This window comes from Physeter macrocephalus, chromosome 18 (assembly GCF_002837175.3).
Source record: "Physeter macrocephalus isolate SW-GA chromosome 18, ASM283717v5, whole genome shotgun sequence".
Taxonomy (NCBI): domain Eukaryota; kingdom Metazoa; phylum Chordata; class Mammalia; order Artiodactyla; family Physeteridae; genus Physeter; species Physeter macrocephalus.
In genome coordinates, this window is record NC_041231.1 from 84,220,390 (window position 1) to 84,238,734 (window position 18,345).

The window sequence follows — 18,345 nt, forward strand, 5'->3', positions numbered from 1 at the left end:
TTGGTCATTTTTGTGATTTGGACACAGTTCATGTTTTGTCTGTGTTGAGACATGATTACTGAGTGGCCTTGTTTTCTGCTTTGATGGTCAAAGCAGAATGGCTGATGGTCACAGAATGGCTGTCTGATGCTGTTGCTATACGACGTTGCTTATGCTCAGCAAGAAAACACCAAAACCTAGTTGTGAGTTGCAGGCCAGCTCCTGGCAACACCAAGGCCTAATTAATAGTCCCAGGCAGCTCCCAGATGCCAGGGCTTTTTCTCTCTCACTCTTCTTTATAGTCTTTGTCACTGTGAGGTAAGACAGTGCTGAGAAACTGGGGGCCATCTAACAGGGACAGGGTGATTGATTCTAAATGGAACCCCCATTAACCTGTGGCTTCCATAACACACAGAAAATCAATTCTTCTGAAAAAATAAGTTCCCCTCTAAAAATTGTCTTTGACTTTAGCTCAATCTTTACTCCCTCACAAATACCTGGGGTTTTAATGTGGCAGGATAAAGAATATTAAAATATCCAGTAGATTAAAGGAAGAAAATTTTCTAAGTCAGAACAATTCCCTGAATTCTACCCTCAATATTTGACTTGACATTCTTAAGTTAAAAAAAATTATACAGCTTGCCAGTCAGAGCTTTCTTTAATGTAATCAAATGCTCCCCAAATTCCTTTAAAAGTAGACAGGTTCATCAAAATATAGAGCATAAAGAATACTCAAGACAGGGAAAAAATTCAAATGAAAGATCATGCAGTTACTTTAGGCAGCATTACACGACATCACAAGTACTTTTATTGCCCTGGGTAACAAAAGCTTTTGAGAGTATGAAAAGAATAATTTACTCAACTGGACTCCTATAAGTAGAAAAGGCAAAGGTATTCCTTGGCTACTACTGGCAGAAATCACTTGGATCAACTCAATATTTAGAGAATTCCATATGGAAACAAAGAGAAAGACAGTTAACCCACATAAGGAGGCAAGAGAAATTGGAGGAGGTGGGGCCTGCCAGGGAGGGGGACGAACTCAGGCGAGAGATCTTGGAAGTTATAACCCAGAATATCCTGTTGGACACCATATTAGTGATGACCTCATCCATCCACGAGGCTGCTCAGAAATTCCCAGCCCTCTTGTCACAAGCAGGCATACACATGTGTGAGAAGACTCTGATTTAATACCCTCCCTCCTTTCATAGAAAATTCCCTCAGGTCCACTCTGAGTGGAGGCCTCATCAGAACCAGGAGATTTCCCAGTTCCTTCGAGGCCTCTTAGTACAAAGTCTTCATCTGGCAACTGAGGTGTCATCATAGGGGATTTTTCTGATTGGCCAAATCCTGACCTGGCAGAGTGTGGTTTGGGTGTCTACAGAGTTCCTTCTCAGCTCAGCCCTCGTCATTGCTCTGCAACTCAGAACGGCAACTGCTGAGACCACCTTAAAAGAGGATGGTCCTGAACAGAGCTCTGATTCTGGGGGCCCTCACCCTGACCATCACGATGAGCCCCTGTGGAGGTGAAGACATTGCGGGTGAGTGCATGGTTGAGGGATGCGGAGACTAGAGTTGGGGAACAGGGAATTGGAGGGGAAAAAAGATAGAGTTTGGCCTAGAAATAATAGCGACTCCTCAAAGCGTTCTCAATATTAAGCAAATCTAAAACTTACAGTCATTCCTCCTGCAGGAAACCAGAGGCCAGATCCACTCTCTTTGCTACTTGTGCTGTTGCAGAGTTCACCAAGGACATTATTCTGTTTCTGATATTGGATCAAGTGAATATGTCCTGGAGGGCTCTAGGGCATTCATTCATTATTGCCTCAAAGATTAGAAATGTTTCCATAAGTGGATATTTTGTTACTAAAGTTTTATGAACTATTGCTCCCAAATTTCTCTGAGCAAATTTTGAAGCTTTTTGTATATTTCTCCTAAACTGTATCTTGGGGTAAATAGTTCCATGAATTCTGTATACTGTGTAGATACAAAGAAGGGTGACATTTTCAGTCTCAGATCTACATACATTTTCATGCTGTCATCTGGCACAGGTGGGGAGAGGGTAAGCGAGCCCCGCAGAATGCCTTTACACAAGGCGTTTTACCACAGGGTCCTCACTTAACCTCATACGTATCACCTCACAAATAACCAAGTAAAAGAGGTGTGTAGAAATGCTTTCTAAGTGATTAAGACACACAAATGTCAAAGATTATTCTTATTTTTTTAGTTCTACCGTTACAAGTGTAGCTTTGCTTTATTTTCTTTAACAAAGTAAGAAATTTCCTTATTTTTATTTTAAAATTGAGAGCTTTATGATAAGAAACTTGATGAATCAAATTATATTGTTTTCAAATTGTTAGCCCGAATTACCAGTTCTTCGCCCCATCTAAGGAAATCCTTCAAGAAGAATGGGCAAGCACAGATTATTTATTTGGTCCCTTAGGCCCCTCTGCCTTTGCTGTCCCCCCCACTTCCACCCTCTTTTCTTACATTCCTTCGTCTTCCTTTCCTTCCAGGATCCATCCCTGGCCCACATCTTTGTTATTTTATAGACATTGAGTGAGTTTGTAAAAACCAAAGTAAAAAGGCCAGATAGTTCAAAAGGGAAGTGAAATGGAGGGTACTGTAATCTTCGGCAATTTTGCTAACCATGGCTGCTCCCATTCTAATTGTGTGTGGTAGTGGAAGTTTCACGTGCTTCTCCAGAGCACTTCTAAATTTTGTTTCTTCAGCGTCACACTAGAGTGTCCTGGTCAGGCTCGACTTCCCCATTAGGCACAGGGGACACAGGCCTGCAGTGCTTATAGGGCTCCATGAAAATATTTTATTATTTTAATTAGAAGAAAAAAATGAACTTTTAGGGTAGAAGAAAATGTTTTAATTTTTAATTTAGCCTAGATTATATTTGTCTTTATACCAGTATGACCATAAAATATGACTTTTAATATTTTTATGGAGGAAAGCTTGCTTAAGCAACAGTGCTTAGGGCTCACGATCATACTGCAGCCCTGGTCACTGCTGATTCTGATTGTCATTTAATTCTACGACCTCTGTGTTTGTCAGTCTTCTCCAAAGTCTCTGTGATCCTCAAGAATAGTAATTGACATTTTGTACACATTTTTGAACACGCAGCAAGCTAAGTCTGGGGGATGCAAAAAATGAAAAGACATGCTATCTGCCCCATAGAGTGTACTAAGATTAGTAATGCTAAGAAAATGGTGCAGAAAAACAGAAGGAGTATTGCTGAGCGGGGCAATGGACGCAGCTGAGGCTGAATCTGTACAAGTGAATTGGTTCCAGTTGGCATAGCATTGCGATGTTCTTCAGTGCTGGCAACTCAGGACAAGTAGCCGATGAAGAGAATAATTGCATATATTCATGATTGAAAAGGAGTCAAGAATATTCACTACAGGGATAAGGAGGCTATGTTGGAGGGCCTTTTAAGTGATCAACCAAGGGGTCATGCTGGGTAATGATGAGGAATAGACTGACTTGAAAGCAGGACACTGGGATGGAGAGGTTGGAGGTTATAATGCGAGCAAAAACATGTGTAATGAGAGAACTTAGCTAAAAAGTTGGTAACTAAGCAGAAACTTCAAGAATGAACTGGGGCTTCCCTGGTGGCACAGTGGTTAAGAATCCACCGGCCAATGCAGGGGACACGGGTTCGATCCCTGGTCTGGAAAGATCCCACATGCCGCGGAGCAACTAAGCCCGTGCGCCACAACTACTGAGCCTGCACTCTAGAGCCCGCGAGCCACAACTACTGAAGCCCGCGCACCTAGAGCACGTGCTCCACAAGGGAAGCCACCGCAATGAGAAGCCTGCTCACCTCAACAAAGAGTAGCCCCCACTACTAGAGAAAGCAACTAGAGAAAGCCCGCACGCAGCAACAAAGACCCAAGATCCCACATGCCGCGGAGCAACTAAGCCCGTGCGCCACAACTACTGAGCCTGCACTCTAGAGCCCGCGAGCCACAACTACTGAAGCCCGCGCACCTAGAGCACGTGCTCCACAAGGGAAGCCACCGCAATGAGAAGCCTGCTCACCTCAACAAAGAGTAGCCCCCACTACTAGAGAAAGCAACTAGAGAAAGCCCGCACGCAGCAACAAAGACCCAACACAGCCAAAAATAAATAAATTAATTAAATAAATAAATTTTAAAAAAAGAATGAACTGGAGGTGTCCAGGAAATCCTAACAGATAATTTCATTTCAGGGGAAAAAAACAAAACAAAACAGACCCCTGCAAAGACCAAGGAACATGAAAGGATAATGTCATTTGGTTTGATTAATAGATAAGGTCAGATGAGGATGTTGGATACATCCATCCCAGAACTCAGCACAGTACACTGTACTTGCTCCTTTACTCACCTGACTCTCCCGTTGATCAATATTCTCCCTGTCGGCAGAGACCATGCCTGATTGATGTTTTACTCTTTGCCTCCCACAATGTCTGAAACCCTGTTGATGCTCAGTAATTGAGGAAGGAAGGAAAGAGAAAATGATAAAAGGCCTGTATGTGTCCGGACAAAATTGTCCAGTTAGGCTTACTCGAGTAGAGTCAAACTGAACTGGTTGCCATTCTGCTTTGGCATCCGCAGAAAAGTATATCGTCCATCTGAAGAAAATGGCAGAAGAGTACCTTGAGTCCTCAACAAATACGTGTTGAGTCAGAAAAAGAAGTTTAGTAACCTCCTTAAAGAAAAAAATGGGGGTGGGAAATAACAGAAATCCAAAATAAAACTTCCATTTCTTACTTCAGAAGCAATCAGGCACTCTCCTTTAAGGATCACTACTGTTAACAAAACAGACAACTTAAAACCATTGTTTATTCTTTATATGTTCTGTAATACCATCACTGTCCTTGTCATACTCGTTCTTACAGCCTGTAACAGTTAGAGGAAACTCTTTTGAAATAATAAGATTCCGTGTGCTTTTCCTTGGTTTAAAAAAAAATAAGAAATGAATCTTGTATAGAAAACGTTCTGTTCTGAGCCAGTCCTGAGGGGAGAGGAACCATAATGAATGTGTTATTAACTGATGAAAGAATTAAGTGAGAAAGAAAACTTATGAAGCAAAGGGAAGTAAACTAACACCATGATCATTCATTCATTCCCTTCTTTCTTCTTTCTTTCCATTATGATATTTATCATAAGCCTACAGTGTGCCAGGCACTGAGCTGGACATGCAGGAAATAGCAGTAAACAAGGCCTGTGAAAATTCCACCCTTCTGAGCATATGTTATAGTGGAAAGACAGACTGGATTCTAACAGGACAGCTACCAACACTGAGGGCGAAGGAAACAGGTGCTGGGAATTTTGCTTAGAGACTGTGCCAGAGGCGAAGACTACAATGTTTGACAGTTCAGTTTCTTCTGTTACCTCGTTTAACATGGTTCTTTCCTCTCCCTCTGTTTTCCACCTTCCTGCTCCGCACCCTCACTTATCAGCTGACCACGTTGCCTCCCATGGCACAACTATCTACCAGTCTTATGGTCCCTCTGGCCAGTATACCCACGAATTTGATGGAGATGAGCTGTTTTATGTGGACCTGGAGAAGAAGGAGACTGTCTGGCGGCTGCCTGTGTTTAGCGAATTCGCAAGTTTTGACCCACAGGGTGCCCTGAGAAACATAGCTGCGGGGAAACATACCTTGGATATCCTGATTAAACGCTCCAACTTTACCCCTGTTACCAATGGTAGGTGTCCACCACTCTGCCTCTTTTTACTGAATCTATTGTTTCATACCAGGCCTCACTCTCTTGTTCCCTAAGGAGAGATACCCTTCACCACTCTATAAAACTCTCTCCTTTCCAAGGAGTCCCCAGATCTTCTCATAGTAATTACTGAACCCTCATCCTCCCTCTTCTCAAAGATCACATATTTCCATGTAATATAAGGATCCCTGCTCCCAGAACAAATTCCTTGAAGCCCTCAAGGAGGAGTCCCACAGACGTCCCTCCTTAACAAGCATATGCCCACAGAGAACATGGGGATAAAGCAGAGGCAGTGATCAGCATCTCCCAAGCAAAAGGGAAACAACAGCTCTTCCACTGTCAGACTGGGAAATGTTGGTGGGAGGGCTCCCCCAGGATGCAATGCAGAACCTCAGGGCAGAGCTATCCTCATTTCACATCAGTGCTGTTTTCTCACCACAGAGGTTCCTGAGGTGACTGTGTTTTCTAAGTTCCCTGTGTCGCTGCATCAACCCAACACCCTCCTCTGTCTTGTGGACAACATCTATCCTCCTGTGATCAACATCACGTGGTTGAGGAACGGACACTTAGTCAGAGAGGGTGTTTCTGAGATCAGCTTCCTCCCGAAGAATGATCTTTCCTTCCTCAAGATCAGTTATCTCACCTTCCTCCCTTCTGATGATGATGTTTATGACTGCAAAGTGGAGCACTGGGGCCTGGAGAAGCCACTGCTGAAACACTGGGGTATGTACGAGTTCCACCCCTTTGACACTTTCTCTTCTCTATCGAGTACAGAATGTCCTGCCTTTTAGCCCCCAAATCACATGGTCCAGAGCTTGTTTTCCACACTTCAAGTGTTCCTAAAGACATACTTCCCTCTCTTCCCTAAGCCTGGTGCCCTGAGTCTTTGTAGAATGAACACCACACCTCCTGCCCCATCCCAGACACATGCACATGAACCAACACTCTGTATTCTGAGTTTTACAACTTCACTTTTGCAGAGCCTGAAATTCCAACCCCTATGTCGGAGCTGACAGAGACTGTGGTCTGCGCCCTGGGGTTGACTGTGGGCCTCGTAGGCATCATGGTGGGCTCTGTCTTCACCATCCAAGGCCTGCGCTCAGGTGGTCCCTCCAGACACCAAGGGCCCTTGTGAGTTGCACCCTAGAAGGGAAGGTAAGGATTCAGATTTGTCAGCGTTGGAGACAGTATAGGAGGAAAGAAAGTGGGAAGAGGTTTGTGGACTCAAATGTGGTTGAAAAGTTGAGGAGAACTGGGAAAGGGCATGATGATTGCACAGAAGCCCCCTAGGACTCATCAATCTCATGTCTGTCCTGTTGCAGGTGCACTGCGCGTCTACCAGAGCAGAAGAGTGGACATGCTAGATGACCTAGAACTATCTTCATATAGCTTCTCTCCTCTTACACTCCTCCTCTCACCTCTTCTCTGGGACTTTAGATGCTTATCCCTTAAAGCTCACATATACCTCGGAATTCTCCCCCTGACTACCTGGTGATTTTTTTTCTGTTCTCAATAGTTACATACCATGGGATCACTGGCATATTCCACCCAGTTACCTAATCCCTAGTGACCCTGATCCAGTATCATCATGGAAGCAATAAATCCTCCTTTTATTGAAACTTTTCCCGTCTTTCATCTCAAGGCTGACTAGGACCTTGTTCCCTTATGCTTTAGGCCCCTTAATTTCGTTTCTCAGATCATGTTTCATGCCCAGTAACACAGGAGCAACCTGTGTAGACTAATAATATGTTGTTATCTTAGCTGAGATTATTATTTCTCTCTTCCTTCTGTCCCCACTCTTGGCACTGTCACCCACCCCCCTAATTCAGGCATCACTGAAGATAATATATACTCTTCTCCCGTGGTATAGATTTGTTATAGCAGAAATACAAAAACCAAGAAATAAGTCTGTACTCATCTTAATATAGCTTTTAAAAGTTATGACAGAGAAATAGGAGAAAGGAATTTTGAATCTTAAAAGTACCAAAAGCCAAATTTTTGGTACCCAAAGTCAAAATTTGTTCCCAAAACTTTAAATTTGTGAAGAATGAATGAGGATAGTAAAAGCATTCCTCTCTCCTCCCCACCCTTAAGGAGCTAAGGGTTCTCTAGGCAGAGAAAGAAATGAAAGTCAGTTAGGAGAGGATCAGACTACCACATAACGCAGGTATCTGAGAAGGACCAAAGACTTTGTCCTTACTTAGGGTTAGTAACAATGGGAAAGGGGATGGGGGTAGAAACCACAGGCATATTTAGGGTCCCTAGAGCACAGGTGTAGTTTGCCTCACCTCCTACATGAATTCCTGCTAGATAATCACGCACTTTCCTGACATGGCATGTCAGGGACAGTAGAGTGAATATAGCTGCAGAATGTTTCTAGGCAGATAAATCTAAGCCATTTTACTGAATCCCTGTGCATCCTTGTCTGCCCTGAGGCACAGCAGAACATTTCAGTACCCCCAGCCCCTGCTCTTCACCCTCCTAGCTAAGGAAACCATGAGCCTATGAGAGAGAAATCCCAGGAAGGACAACATCATAGAGATAATGTAGCAGCAGCTATGAGTGCTATATTCTCCTCCAGATTCACTGTCTCCAGTGGAAATCTTTGTGGAGGAAATGGATCAACAGATGGATTCTCTGGCTTTCCTGAGTGTGTCCAAAACCTCACTCTTGAGAGTGTGCGTGACTTGACTTGGAGTCATTTTGCCCTTTGAAAATGTTTTAGGCACATTGTCTCAGTCTTTCCATTCTTCAGTTACTAAGTCCATACATTGCATCTCGGGTGGTATTATGGAACAACTATGAAATTTTTGAGACTGTCCCTGTCCATGCCATCTGCATCAGTGAGCTTAAAATGTAATTGAGGAAAAAGACACAATATTAACACAGCATGATATAGCTTGGTTTGGTGCAAAGAAACCTAAATCCAAATCCAGAACTCAGCATTTTAAAGCTAGTAGTTAAAATTTATAACACTGGGGAAAATATCTAACATTTCTGAGCTGTATTTTTCTCATCCATTATGTGGGGTGATGATACTTTCCTTGCAGAGCTATTGACAGCATTTGAATAAGCTTGTTATATAGGAAGTGCTTTATGCATACTATACAAATACATAAGAAAACATTGCTAGTTACATTCACAATTAATTTATTAAAAAGAGTAGATCATATCATAAGAAAGCACTTTTGTTTTCCTGAGACTTTTAATGATTTAGGAGATTCAGACATGGAGCTATGGATAAATTCTTTTCATATGTTAATTGGAGGATTTTGTTTTCCTGAAGAAAAGCTGAGATTGGGTTAGGCTGAGAGAATAAATAGGGTACAGTTGCCAGTGATGTATCATTGTTGAAAGGGTTGCTAAGAGAACTCTTAAGGAAAGAAGTTGTAATATTTGACTTTGGATTTTTTTACTCTCTAATAAAAAATATGTCCCCCCTATGGCTCATAATTTTTAGTCAAGGTATGTTATATGCAAATGGATATTTATGCACGTTTACTTTGGGGAAGAGGTAGGGAAGACTCAAGGAGAAAAAGCTGGTTGTGAGGTAGAAGTAAGAGGATAATTAAAAATGCAGAGTAGGAATTAGTCAATACAGGGAACCTGAACCAGAGGTGATCATAAAAATGTAGGTAACCGAGCACAGATGCTTTTTAGGGTATTGACACTACTCTGATACTATAATGGTAGATACATGTCATTCTACTTTTGTCCAAGCCCATAGAATATATACCAGGAGTGAGCCCTAATGTAAGCTATGAACTTTGGGTGATACTCATGTGTCAATGTAAATTCATCAGCTGTAACAAATGTAGGGGATGTTGATGGTAGCAGAGGATATGTTTGGTGGAGGCAAGGATATGTAGGAAATCTCTGTGCCTTCTGCTTAATTTTGCTCTGAATCTAAAACTGCTCTAAAACAAAGTGTATTTTTAAAAAATTAAAGAAAATGTCAGCAATTATGATCCCAAATGTATAAAATCAAAATTTCAGTATAAAAAAATATAGGTCCCTCACTATGCACAAATGTGCTGAGAAGGCCTTTTGGCAATAGAATTTTTTTTTTTTCCTTTGAATAGGAAATTTTAAGTAAATTTCAATGATTCATAAAGTAAGAATTCAGCAATTTGGAGGGTGTGTGTGTGTCTGTGTGTCTGTGTGTTTGCAATATAGAGTTATACTGAATGGCATTATGACCAGTGGCTCAGAAATATACAAATGCTGACCTACTCAGGCTCCTTCCTCGTCAAGTATTCAGGAAAGCAAATTCAATGTTAGTTGCATTTTGTTAAAGCATCCATTCATAAAGTCTTCACATAATTTTAAATAGCAGGACTAAAATTAATTCTAGAGTATACCCCATTTAAAGTTGTCAAATATTGGTCACATTCTCTGTGCTGTACATTACATCCTTGTATCTTATTTAATTTATACTTGGTAGTTTGTGACTCTTAATTCCCTTCCCTTATCTTGCCTCTCCCCACACCTCTCTCCCCACTGGTAACCACTAGTTTGTTCTCTGTATCTATGAGTCTGTTTCAGTTTTGTTGCATTCTGTTGTTTATTTTTTAATTCAACATATAAGTGAAAGCACACAGTATTTGTCTTTATCTGATTTATTTCACCACACATAATACCCTGCAGGTCCATCCATGTTGTTGTTAAGTGGCAAAATTTCATAATTTTTATGGTTGAGTACCATATCTTCGTTAGCCATTCATCTGTTGATGAACACTTAGGTTGCTCCCATATCTTGGCTATTATAAATAATGTTGCTATGAACATTGGGTGCATATTTTTTGAATTAATTTTCTTTTTTTCTTCAGATATATACCCTAGAGTGGAGTTACTGAATACTTTAAATGAAGTATAATCTATAAAAATATCAAATCACTATGTTGTACACCTGAAACTAATATAGCATTGTAAATCAACTATACTTCCATTTTAAAAAATAAATAAAAATTTAAAAGTAAATAATAAATAAAATAAGTGTTATATAACAAATAATTTAAGGGGCTGGAAATAATATATAATAGAAAACTAAAATTAACTAATTGGAATTTATTTTGCTCTGAATGACTAATGAATGTATAATAAAATTAACTGTAAACTAATAAGCTTACACTATTTAAAAACATGTTCCTTATACTAAAAAATCAGAAATAAGGAAAAAAATTAATTAATATAAACTTTAAAAATTTAACACTAAAAAATAAGAGCAATTATTTCATCAACTAAAAGTAAAAAGTAGGATCACCACATGACATTACTGGAAACAAAGTTGGCTATCAGACAACATGATTTTTTAATTACGTGATTCTTTAAAAAATTATTTGAGTTATTTGAATTAATTCAGATTGTATGCATAAAGTAAGACTTTATTAATATCTAATATAATACTATTTAAAAGTTACATAACTGAAAAATCACATTTCTTCAACAAATAATTTGCAAGGAAAAATAGAGAATAGAGAAACTATATATTTTAAAAAACCGAAGAAACATATCAACCAAATGCTAGGCTTTATTTGGATTCATATTCAAACAAAACAATTGTTAAAAAATTATTGTGGGCTTCCCTGGTTGCGCAGTGGTTGAGAGTCCGCCTGCAGATGCAGGGGACGCGGGTTCGTGCCCCAGTCCGGGAAGATCCCACATGCCGCGGAGCGGCTGGGCCCGTGAGCCATGGCCGCTGAGCCTGCGCGTCCGGAGCCTGTGCTCCGCAACGGGAGAGGCCACAACAGTGAGAGTCCCGCGTACCACCAAAAAAGAAAAAAAAAAATTATTGTGAGACAATCAGAAATAATTTTAGGTGTGGTAATGGCATTGCTGTTTTATTTCTAAAAAGTTGTTATATCTTAGATTTTCATAGTAAAATATTTATCAGTGAAATTATATATTGTCTAAGATTATCTTTAAAATAATCCAGTATGCATATAATATTAAATGGGTGGATTTACACAATTGTCCATGAACTGATCATTTTTAAAACTGGACTGTTGATACATGGTACTATTCTCCCTACTACTGTATATAGTTGAAATGTTCCATAACACAAAGTTTTTTTTAGATATTCCAGGAAAGCCAAAAGAAAAAATAAGCAGAGAAGCATTCTGTTTGAAGTTATTTTGGTTTTTAAGGTTTTCCTTATTTTTATTGCAGTTAAGAAACACTGAGTATCCAAATCCTGTTCTACACCATAGAACCTCTCAGAAATGTAACCCTAAAGAGTGTGTATACAACAAAGACTAATAGCAAAAGAAAGCAAAGTAATGCTCACTTTATTATTGGTTGGGCTAAACCACAAACTTTATTAAATATAATTACTAGTTCAATCTATAATGTAAAAACGGTCACTTAGAAGCGATGCTGTGACACATACCATACTACATTCTGAGTGTATTAAAGTAATGTGAAAACAGATACATTTATTGTCTTTGAAGAATTTACATTCCAATAGGAGGAAGCACACATACACGAAATAATTTCACAAACAAACAATTACAAATTCTAAAGAATTTACAGAGGAAAAGAACAAGGTAATGTGAGAGAGTATTGCACAGGAACCAAGTATAATTTGGTGTTTAGAGAAGGCTTGTATAAATGTCTGAGATGAAACAAGATGGTTTACAGCAAGTGAAGGACAAGGTTAAAGAGGGCAGAGCAAATGTTTGAGAAATCTAACAGTATGAAAGAGAGTATGAGGAACTGCCCTGGTGATCCAGTGGTTAAGAATCTGCTTTCTAATGCAGGGGACGTGGGTTCGATCCCTGGTCGGGGAACTAAGATCCCACATGCCGCAGGGCACGCCACAACTACTGAGCCCGTGTGCCACAACTAGAGAAATCTGCACGCTGCAATGAAGAGCCCGCACGCCACAATGAAAGATTCCGCATGCCACAACTAAGACCCGATGCAGCCAAATTAATTAATTAATTACTTTTTAAAAAGAGAGCATGACAGGGCTTCCCTGGTGGCGCAGTGGTTGAGAATCCGCCTGCTGATGCAGGGAACACGGGTTCGTGCCCCGGTCCGGGAAGATCCCACATACTGCGGAGCGGCTGGACCCGTGAGCCATGGCCACTGAGCCTGTGCGTCCGGAGCCTGTGCTCCGCAACGGGAGAGGCCACAACAGTGAGAGGCCCGTGTACCACACAAAAAAACAAAAAAACAAACAAAAAAAAAAACGAAGAAAAAAGAGAGCATGACAATAAAATAAAACAAAAATTATTACAGTTTAGTAGGGAAAATTTATGTAAGAGCAAGCAAGCTATTTAAATTCTTTCTAATTAGAATCCTTAGTGAAAAGATACTGCCTCTATAAAAGTAATAATGAGGGGCTAAAAAATTGGAAAATGTAATAGAAAGATTTAAAAAATAATAGAATATAAAAATTATAATAGAATTATTATTATGTAATAGGAAAATTAAATCAAGAAAACCTCCTTGAAAATTTCTCCCTGAAAAAGAAGACAAAGAAATGTAATATATGGTAGAAAAGATAAGACACAGAGAATAGACCTGGCAACATCAAGTAACAGAGCTAGAGAGGGAAACAGAAAAATGAAGGGGGAAATTTATGAAAACAAGTAAAGGAAAATTTTCCAGATATAAAAGACCTAATTCTTTACATGGAATGGGGACTTTCAGATATTTAGCAAAATTAATGAAAAAAAAACTCATTCTTAGATACATTAAAAATTTTTTAAATCATTTTTAAAATTTCAGGATCTCAAGTGTTAAAAGAAGATCATAAAATATCCCAATGAGGGAAACAAAACAAACTTACAACAGACACTGTTAAACCGTCAGATACTTATATCATAAAGATAATGAGAAAGGCCTGGAAGTTCTAAAGGAAAATTATTTTCTATTAATAAATGTATACCTTTTCAAAATCACAATTAGGCATGAAGAAAGGATAAAATACTGTTAGACATAAAAGTATATAAAATGTACCTAGCACACATAGCTTTATTGGAAGTTGATTAAGAATATGACTTAGTTAAGTGAGGTTGTTAATCAGGAAATAGGAACGTACTTGGGGAGTGACATCAGCAAATGGTCGAACAAGATGTCTCTCGTTCACATCCCCCTTTTAGCAACAATTTGGTATCCATTCCTGGATAAAGATACCTTTGTGGGAGCTATGGGATCCAACACCATATGCTAAGGAATCCAGGAGGACTCTTGCCCACCATGCATCAGATAACAAGCATACAGACCTCAGTCATGGCTAGGGCCCCTGCAATGGCCCATGAACCGGCTCAGCCCCTCTTATCTGGGAGCCCCTGGAGAACAGTCTTAGACAATTACTCATAGGTGAGAGAGCCTTTGTGGAAGTCCAGGTTTCCAGTGGAGAACTTCCAGCACACCACTGGAGCAAAGAAATACAAGTTGGACACACTGGAGAGGGTAGGAGGAACAGCATCACTCCTCCCCAAGGCAGCACAGCTTGGTGCCAAGAGAGACCTTCTCAAGTCACGAATTATCCTGTAAGGGAAAGTGAGAGCATGTGAGTGAGCACCTGTCTTCCTCAGCTGTGCGGGAAACTGCCAAAGAGGCCCATTTCTCTCTCACCCCATCCAGAGTAGTGAGTCATAACTTACATTACTGGGGGTGGGTAGAGGCCAGCAAACTGGCAGATAGAACTCTTGGAAGATGTGAAAGAGGCGCAGATCCCTCAAGAAGTCCACCAACAAGCCACTGGGGATGCCTCACCATTGAATCCCATCAACTTGCCCACAGGCACTCCCAACACTCCATGCACCTCACCCCCACACACCCCACACTGTGGCCAGCTCCCTGTGTGCACTCCTGACAGCAGCAAGCGTGAGCTTTGGCAGACAAACAATGAGTAGCACAGAAAGCCAGCCCAAATCTGTAGGCCAGGGAGAGAACATGAACCTGAGCTTCAGCTCCATTCTTGGGAAAACAAAAGGGAAGCTGTCAGCAGCCAACCTGGTACATTGCAGAATCAAGAGAAGGCATACAAGTTTAAGCATTCTGCCACGAGAGAGCAAGAAGTGTGGTACAGGCATATCCATAAAAGGTCTGAGAGAGTCTCAGAATCCCTAGCAAGACTGACAGAAAGTGTTTCTCTCCCGAAGTCAGTTAGTAAAGACTGGAGAAGGTGATTGCTACTTCAAATGCAAAGACAGAAATGAAAGACTTCAAGAAACATGAAAAATCAAGGAAACATGACACACCAAAGAATCAAAATAATCTTCCAGTAACTGACACCAGGATGTGGAGATCTATAATTTACCCAAAAATAGCTCTTTTAAGGAAGCTCAGTGAGCTACAAGAAAACACAGAAAGACAACTCAATGAAATCAGGGAAACAATACATGAACAAAATTAGAAGTTTAATAGAGAAATAGAAATCATTTAAAAAAAATAGAAGTTCTGGCTATGAAAAGTACAACAAAAAATGCTCTTTCTGCTTGATGGAAAGAAGAGGAAGATTCTTTCCTCTTCTTTCCAACAAGTAGAGGAAAGAATCTGTGAATTAGAAGACAGAAACTTTGAAATTATCCACTCAGAACAAAACAAGGAAAAAAGAATGAAAAAGAGTGAATAAAGCTCCTTTATGGTAAGCTCCTTGACATTGGCCTTTGTGATGACTTTTTGACACCAAAAGTAAAGGCAACAAAAGCAAAAATAAACTAGTCAGACTACATCAAACTTAAAAGCTTCTGCACAGCAAAGGAAACTATCAACCAAACGAAAAGAAAATCTACTGAATGGGAAAAAAATTTGCAAATTATATATCTGCTAAGGAGTTAAAATCCAAAATATATAAAAATATCATACAATTCAAAAGCAAAAAAAAGTCTGATTAAATAATGGGCAGAGAATCTGATAGACATTTTTCCAAAGAAGACATACAGACGGCCAACAGGTACATGAAAAGATGCTCAACATCACTAATCAACAGGGAAATGCAAATCAAAGCCACAATAAGGTATCACCACAAAAATAAATAAATGAATAAATAAATACATTTTTAAGATTAAATAAATATCTTTTAAAAAAAAGATATCACCCCACACATGTTAGAATGGCTATCATCAGAAAGACAAGAAATAACAAGTGCTGGCAAGGATGTAGAGAAAAATGAATCCTTGTATACTGTTGGTGGTAACGTAAATTGGTTTAGCACTATTGAAAGCAGCATGGAGGTTCCTCAAAACATTAAAAATAAAACTGCCATATGATCCCGAAATTTCTCTTCTGGGTATTTATCCAAAGGAAACAAAAACACTAACTTGAAAAAGATCTATGCACCCCATGTTCATTGAAGCATTAATTACAATAGCCATGATATGAAAGGGCCTAAGTGGCCATTGGTGAATGCATGGATAAAGAAACTGTGGTGTGTATATATACATAATGGAATATTATTCAGCCATAAAAAGAATGAAATCTTGCCATTTGCAACAGCATGGATGGACCTTGAGGGCATTATGCTAAGTGAAATAAGTCAGACAGAGAAAGACACATACCATAAAATCTCACTTAACTTATGTGGAATCTTTAATAAAAAAGAACTCATAGATAAAGAGAATGAATTGGTGGTTGCCAGAGGTGGGCAAAAGTCATGAAGGTGGTGAAAAGGCACAAACTTCCTGTTATAACATACGTAAGTCCTGGGGATGTGATGTACAGCGTGCTGAATCTAGTTAATAATACTGTGTTGTATATTTGCAAGTTGCTAAAAGAGTAGATTTTTTTTTAAAATTTGACTATGCTTTAATTGTTTAGACCCAAGATAACCCACAAACCTCTCTGTGACACAAAAGAGTATCATGGTTATTCCCCATTTCATTCAAAATATTGTAAAGATTCTACCATTTGTAATTCTGTTATTTAAAATAATTAAAATAATATAGTCCACAAGTTTCTTTAAGAGGGCACAGTAAACTACAATACATGGAAACATGCTAATGTGAGTGAACAAATGAAGATAGAGCTGCAGCTTTCAGTGATGGAGTACTCCTACTCTACCTACAGTATTCTATGTGACTTCTCAGTTGTGACATGAGACTGTCTGGTTCACTAGACCTCAAATATTAGTAAGCTTACTTCCTTTTTTTAACTTTTAGATAAAACGTAAATATGAAGAAGATGTCCTTTTCGTTCTTCCCACCACTGTGGAATCCACTGATCTGCTCCAGTGGTTTCCCAGCAGAGATTCTCTGGATTCTACCCAGAGTTGCTGAATCAGACTCCTGGGTACAGCCTGCTTCTCAACCAGCTCCCAGCCTGTGTGTTGGTCTGACAGCTAGATAACTATCTAACCTCCCCACAAGGGAGGCTTCCTTCCCGTAACCCTGACAGGTGGTCATTGAAAGAGTAGATCTAAAAAGTTCTCATCACAAGAAAAAAATTGTAACAATCTATAGTGATGATGTTAACGAGACTTACTGTAGCGATCATTTTGCAATATATACAAACACTGAACCATCATGCTGTACAGCCAAAACTGATATAATGTTGTATATCAATTATACCTCAATAAAAAATATATGATTAGCATGGGGACTTCCCTGGTGGTCCAGTGGTTAAGACGCCGTGCTCCCAATGCAGGGGGCTCGGGTTCAATCCCTGGTCAGGGAACTAGATCCCGCACGCCGCAACTAAAGATCCCGCGTGCAGCAATGAAGATCCCATGTGCCACAACTAAGACCCGGCGTGAGTCTTAATAAATATTTTTTAAAATATACGATTAGCATAAACTTAATAAAAAAGAAGGCTCAGGGTATAGTTAACTCATATTCATGTTTAATTATGATATACCCTGTAGCCAGGTAATGGTTTCAATGTGCTTCTCTTGAGCAGTCTGCAGAGGGAGAATGCAAACAGAAAAATCCCTTGGGGTCTGAGTAGACGCTCAGTAGACGCTGTTGGCAGTACATGGGCAGAGGCTCCGGGGTCACTGCAGGAAGCAGCATCACAGTCAAATCCTTGGGGCAGGGCAAGGGGTAACCTGGTGACTGTGTCAGAGTTAATGGAGGAACCTGATCTCAGAGGAACAGGCTGACAGGCAACTGGGAATTCTGGGCAAGAACAGGCAGCTATTACAGACGAGCAAAAACCAATCCCCGTCAAAGCATCCTCAGGAGTCAGTGCACGAGCCCTGGAGAAGAGAGAGAGTGATCAGCACATGGCACCCTGAGGGACGTGCCCCCTCACCTCTTCTCGGCCTGCAGCATCCGACAGAGAAAGCTGAGGTCCGGGGCATATCACCATCACCTCCCCTAACATCTGTGTAGAGGTGAATCAGCTAAAGAGGACACAACGCTTCAGCCTGACGCAAATGTGTAGAAGGCCGGGGAGCAGCTGTTATCCTTCTGGGGGACACGAAGACGTCAAACTTTTAATAAATTAGATAATAACTCACCTTCTTTCCACCACTCATAGCCTCTTTCAGTCACTATAAATGCCCACAGGCAGTAGCCACCAACATGTGGCACAAAGTGGGTATCATCCTGGTGTCTAGCACTAACACCACAGTTCTGGCTCCAAGTTTCACAGAAAGATGCCACCAAAGTTATGGCCTGATTCTGGAGAACAACTTCAGGAGCTTCCTACAGAAACTGGGTGAACTTCTCCCCTAACTCTTGATCCCATAGCAGAAA

At 40.2% G+C, this 18,345-nt stretch overlaps 2 protein-coding genes across 3 annotated transcripts in view; one reads left to right on the top strand and one right to left on the bottom strand.

The window, feature by feature from the left end:
• The first annotated feature begins 1,351 nt into the window (after positions 1-1,351).
• LOC102976287 (HLA class II histocompatibility antigen, DQ alpha 2 chain) lies at positions 1,352-7,175 on the top strand. Of its 2 annotated transcripts, XM_024121955.3 has the most exons (6): positions 1,352-1,517; positions 5,136-5,285; positions 5,429-5,677; positions 6,137-6,418; positions 6,676-6,850; positions 7,018-7,175. In XM_024121955.3, the coding sequence occupies exons 1-5, from the start codon at positions 1,436-1,438 to the stop codon at positions 6,828-6,830; spliced, it is 918 nt and encodes a 305-aa protein (XP_023977723.1). In that variant the 5' UTR covers positions 1,352-1,435; the 3' UTR covers positions 6,831-6,850; positions 7,018-7,175. The 2 variants fall into 2 exon arrangements, with proteins under 2 accessions (XP_023977723.1, XP_007123886.1); XM_007123824.4 differs by lacking the exon at positions 5,136-5,285 and having other exon boundaries at positions 1,355-1,517.
• A 10,291-nt stretch (positions 7,176-17,466) lies between these two features.
• The window catches only part of LOC102976012 (HLA class II histocompatibility antigen, DQ beta 1 chain), an 87,536-nt gene continuing 86,657 nt past the window's right edge, over positions 17,467-18,345 (bottom strand). Inside the window, exon 7 of the mRNA XM_024121956.3 lies at positions 17,467-17,843. Coding sequence (XP_023977724.1) covers positions 17,830-17,843 — 14 coding nt within the window. The 3' untranslated portion in view covers positions 17,467-17,829. The remainder of the gene's footprint in view (positions 17,844-18,345) is intronic.

Bases quoted from the DNA above. Each gene is read 5' to 3' on its own strand.
- LOC102976287 (XM_024121955.3), top strand. From the start codon at position 1,436: ATGGTCCTGAACAGAGCTCTGATTCTGGGGGCCCTCACCCTGACCATC. The intron at 5,286-5,428 runs GTGCTGGGAATT...CTCACTTATCAG, and splicing joins ACTGAGGGCGAAGGAAACAG to CTGACCACGTTGCCTCCCAT. The intron at 6,419-6,675 runs GTATGTACGAGT...TCACTTTTGCAG, and splicing joins GCCACTGCTGAAACACTGGG to AGCCTGAAATTCCAACCCCT.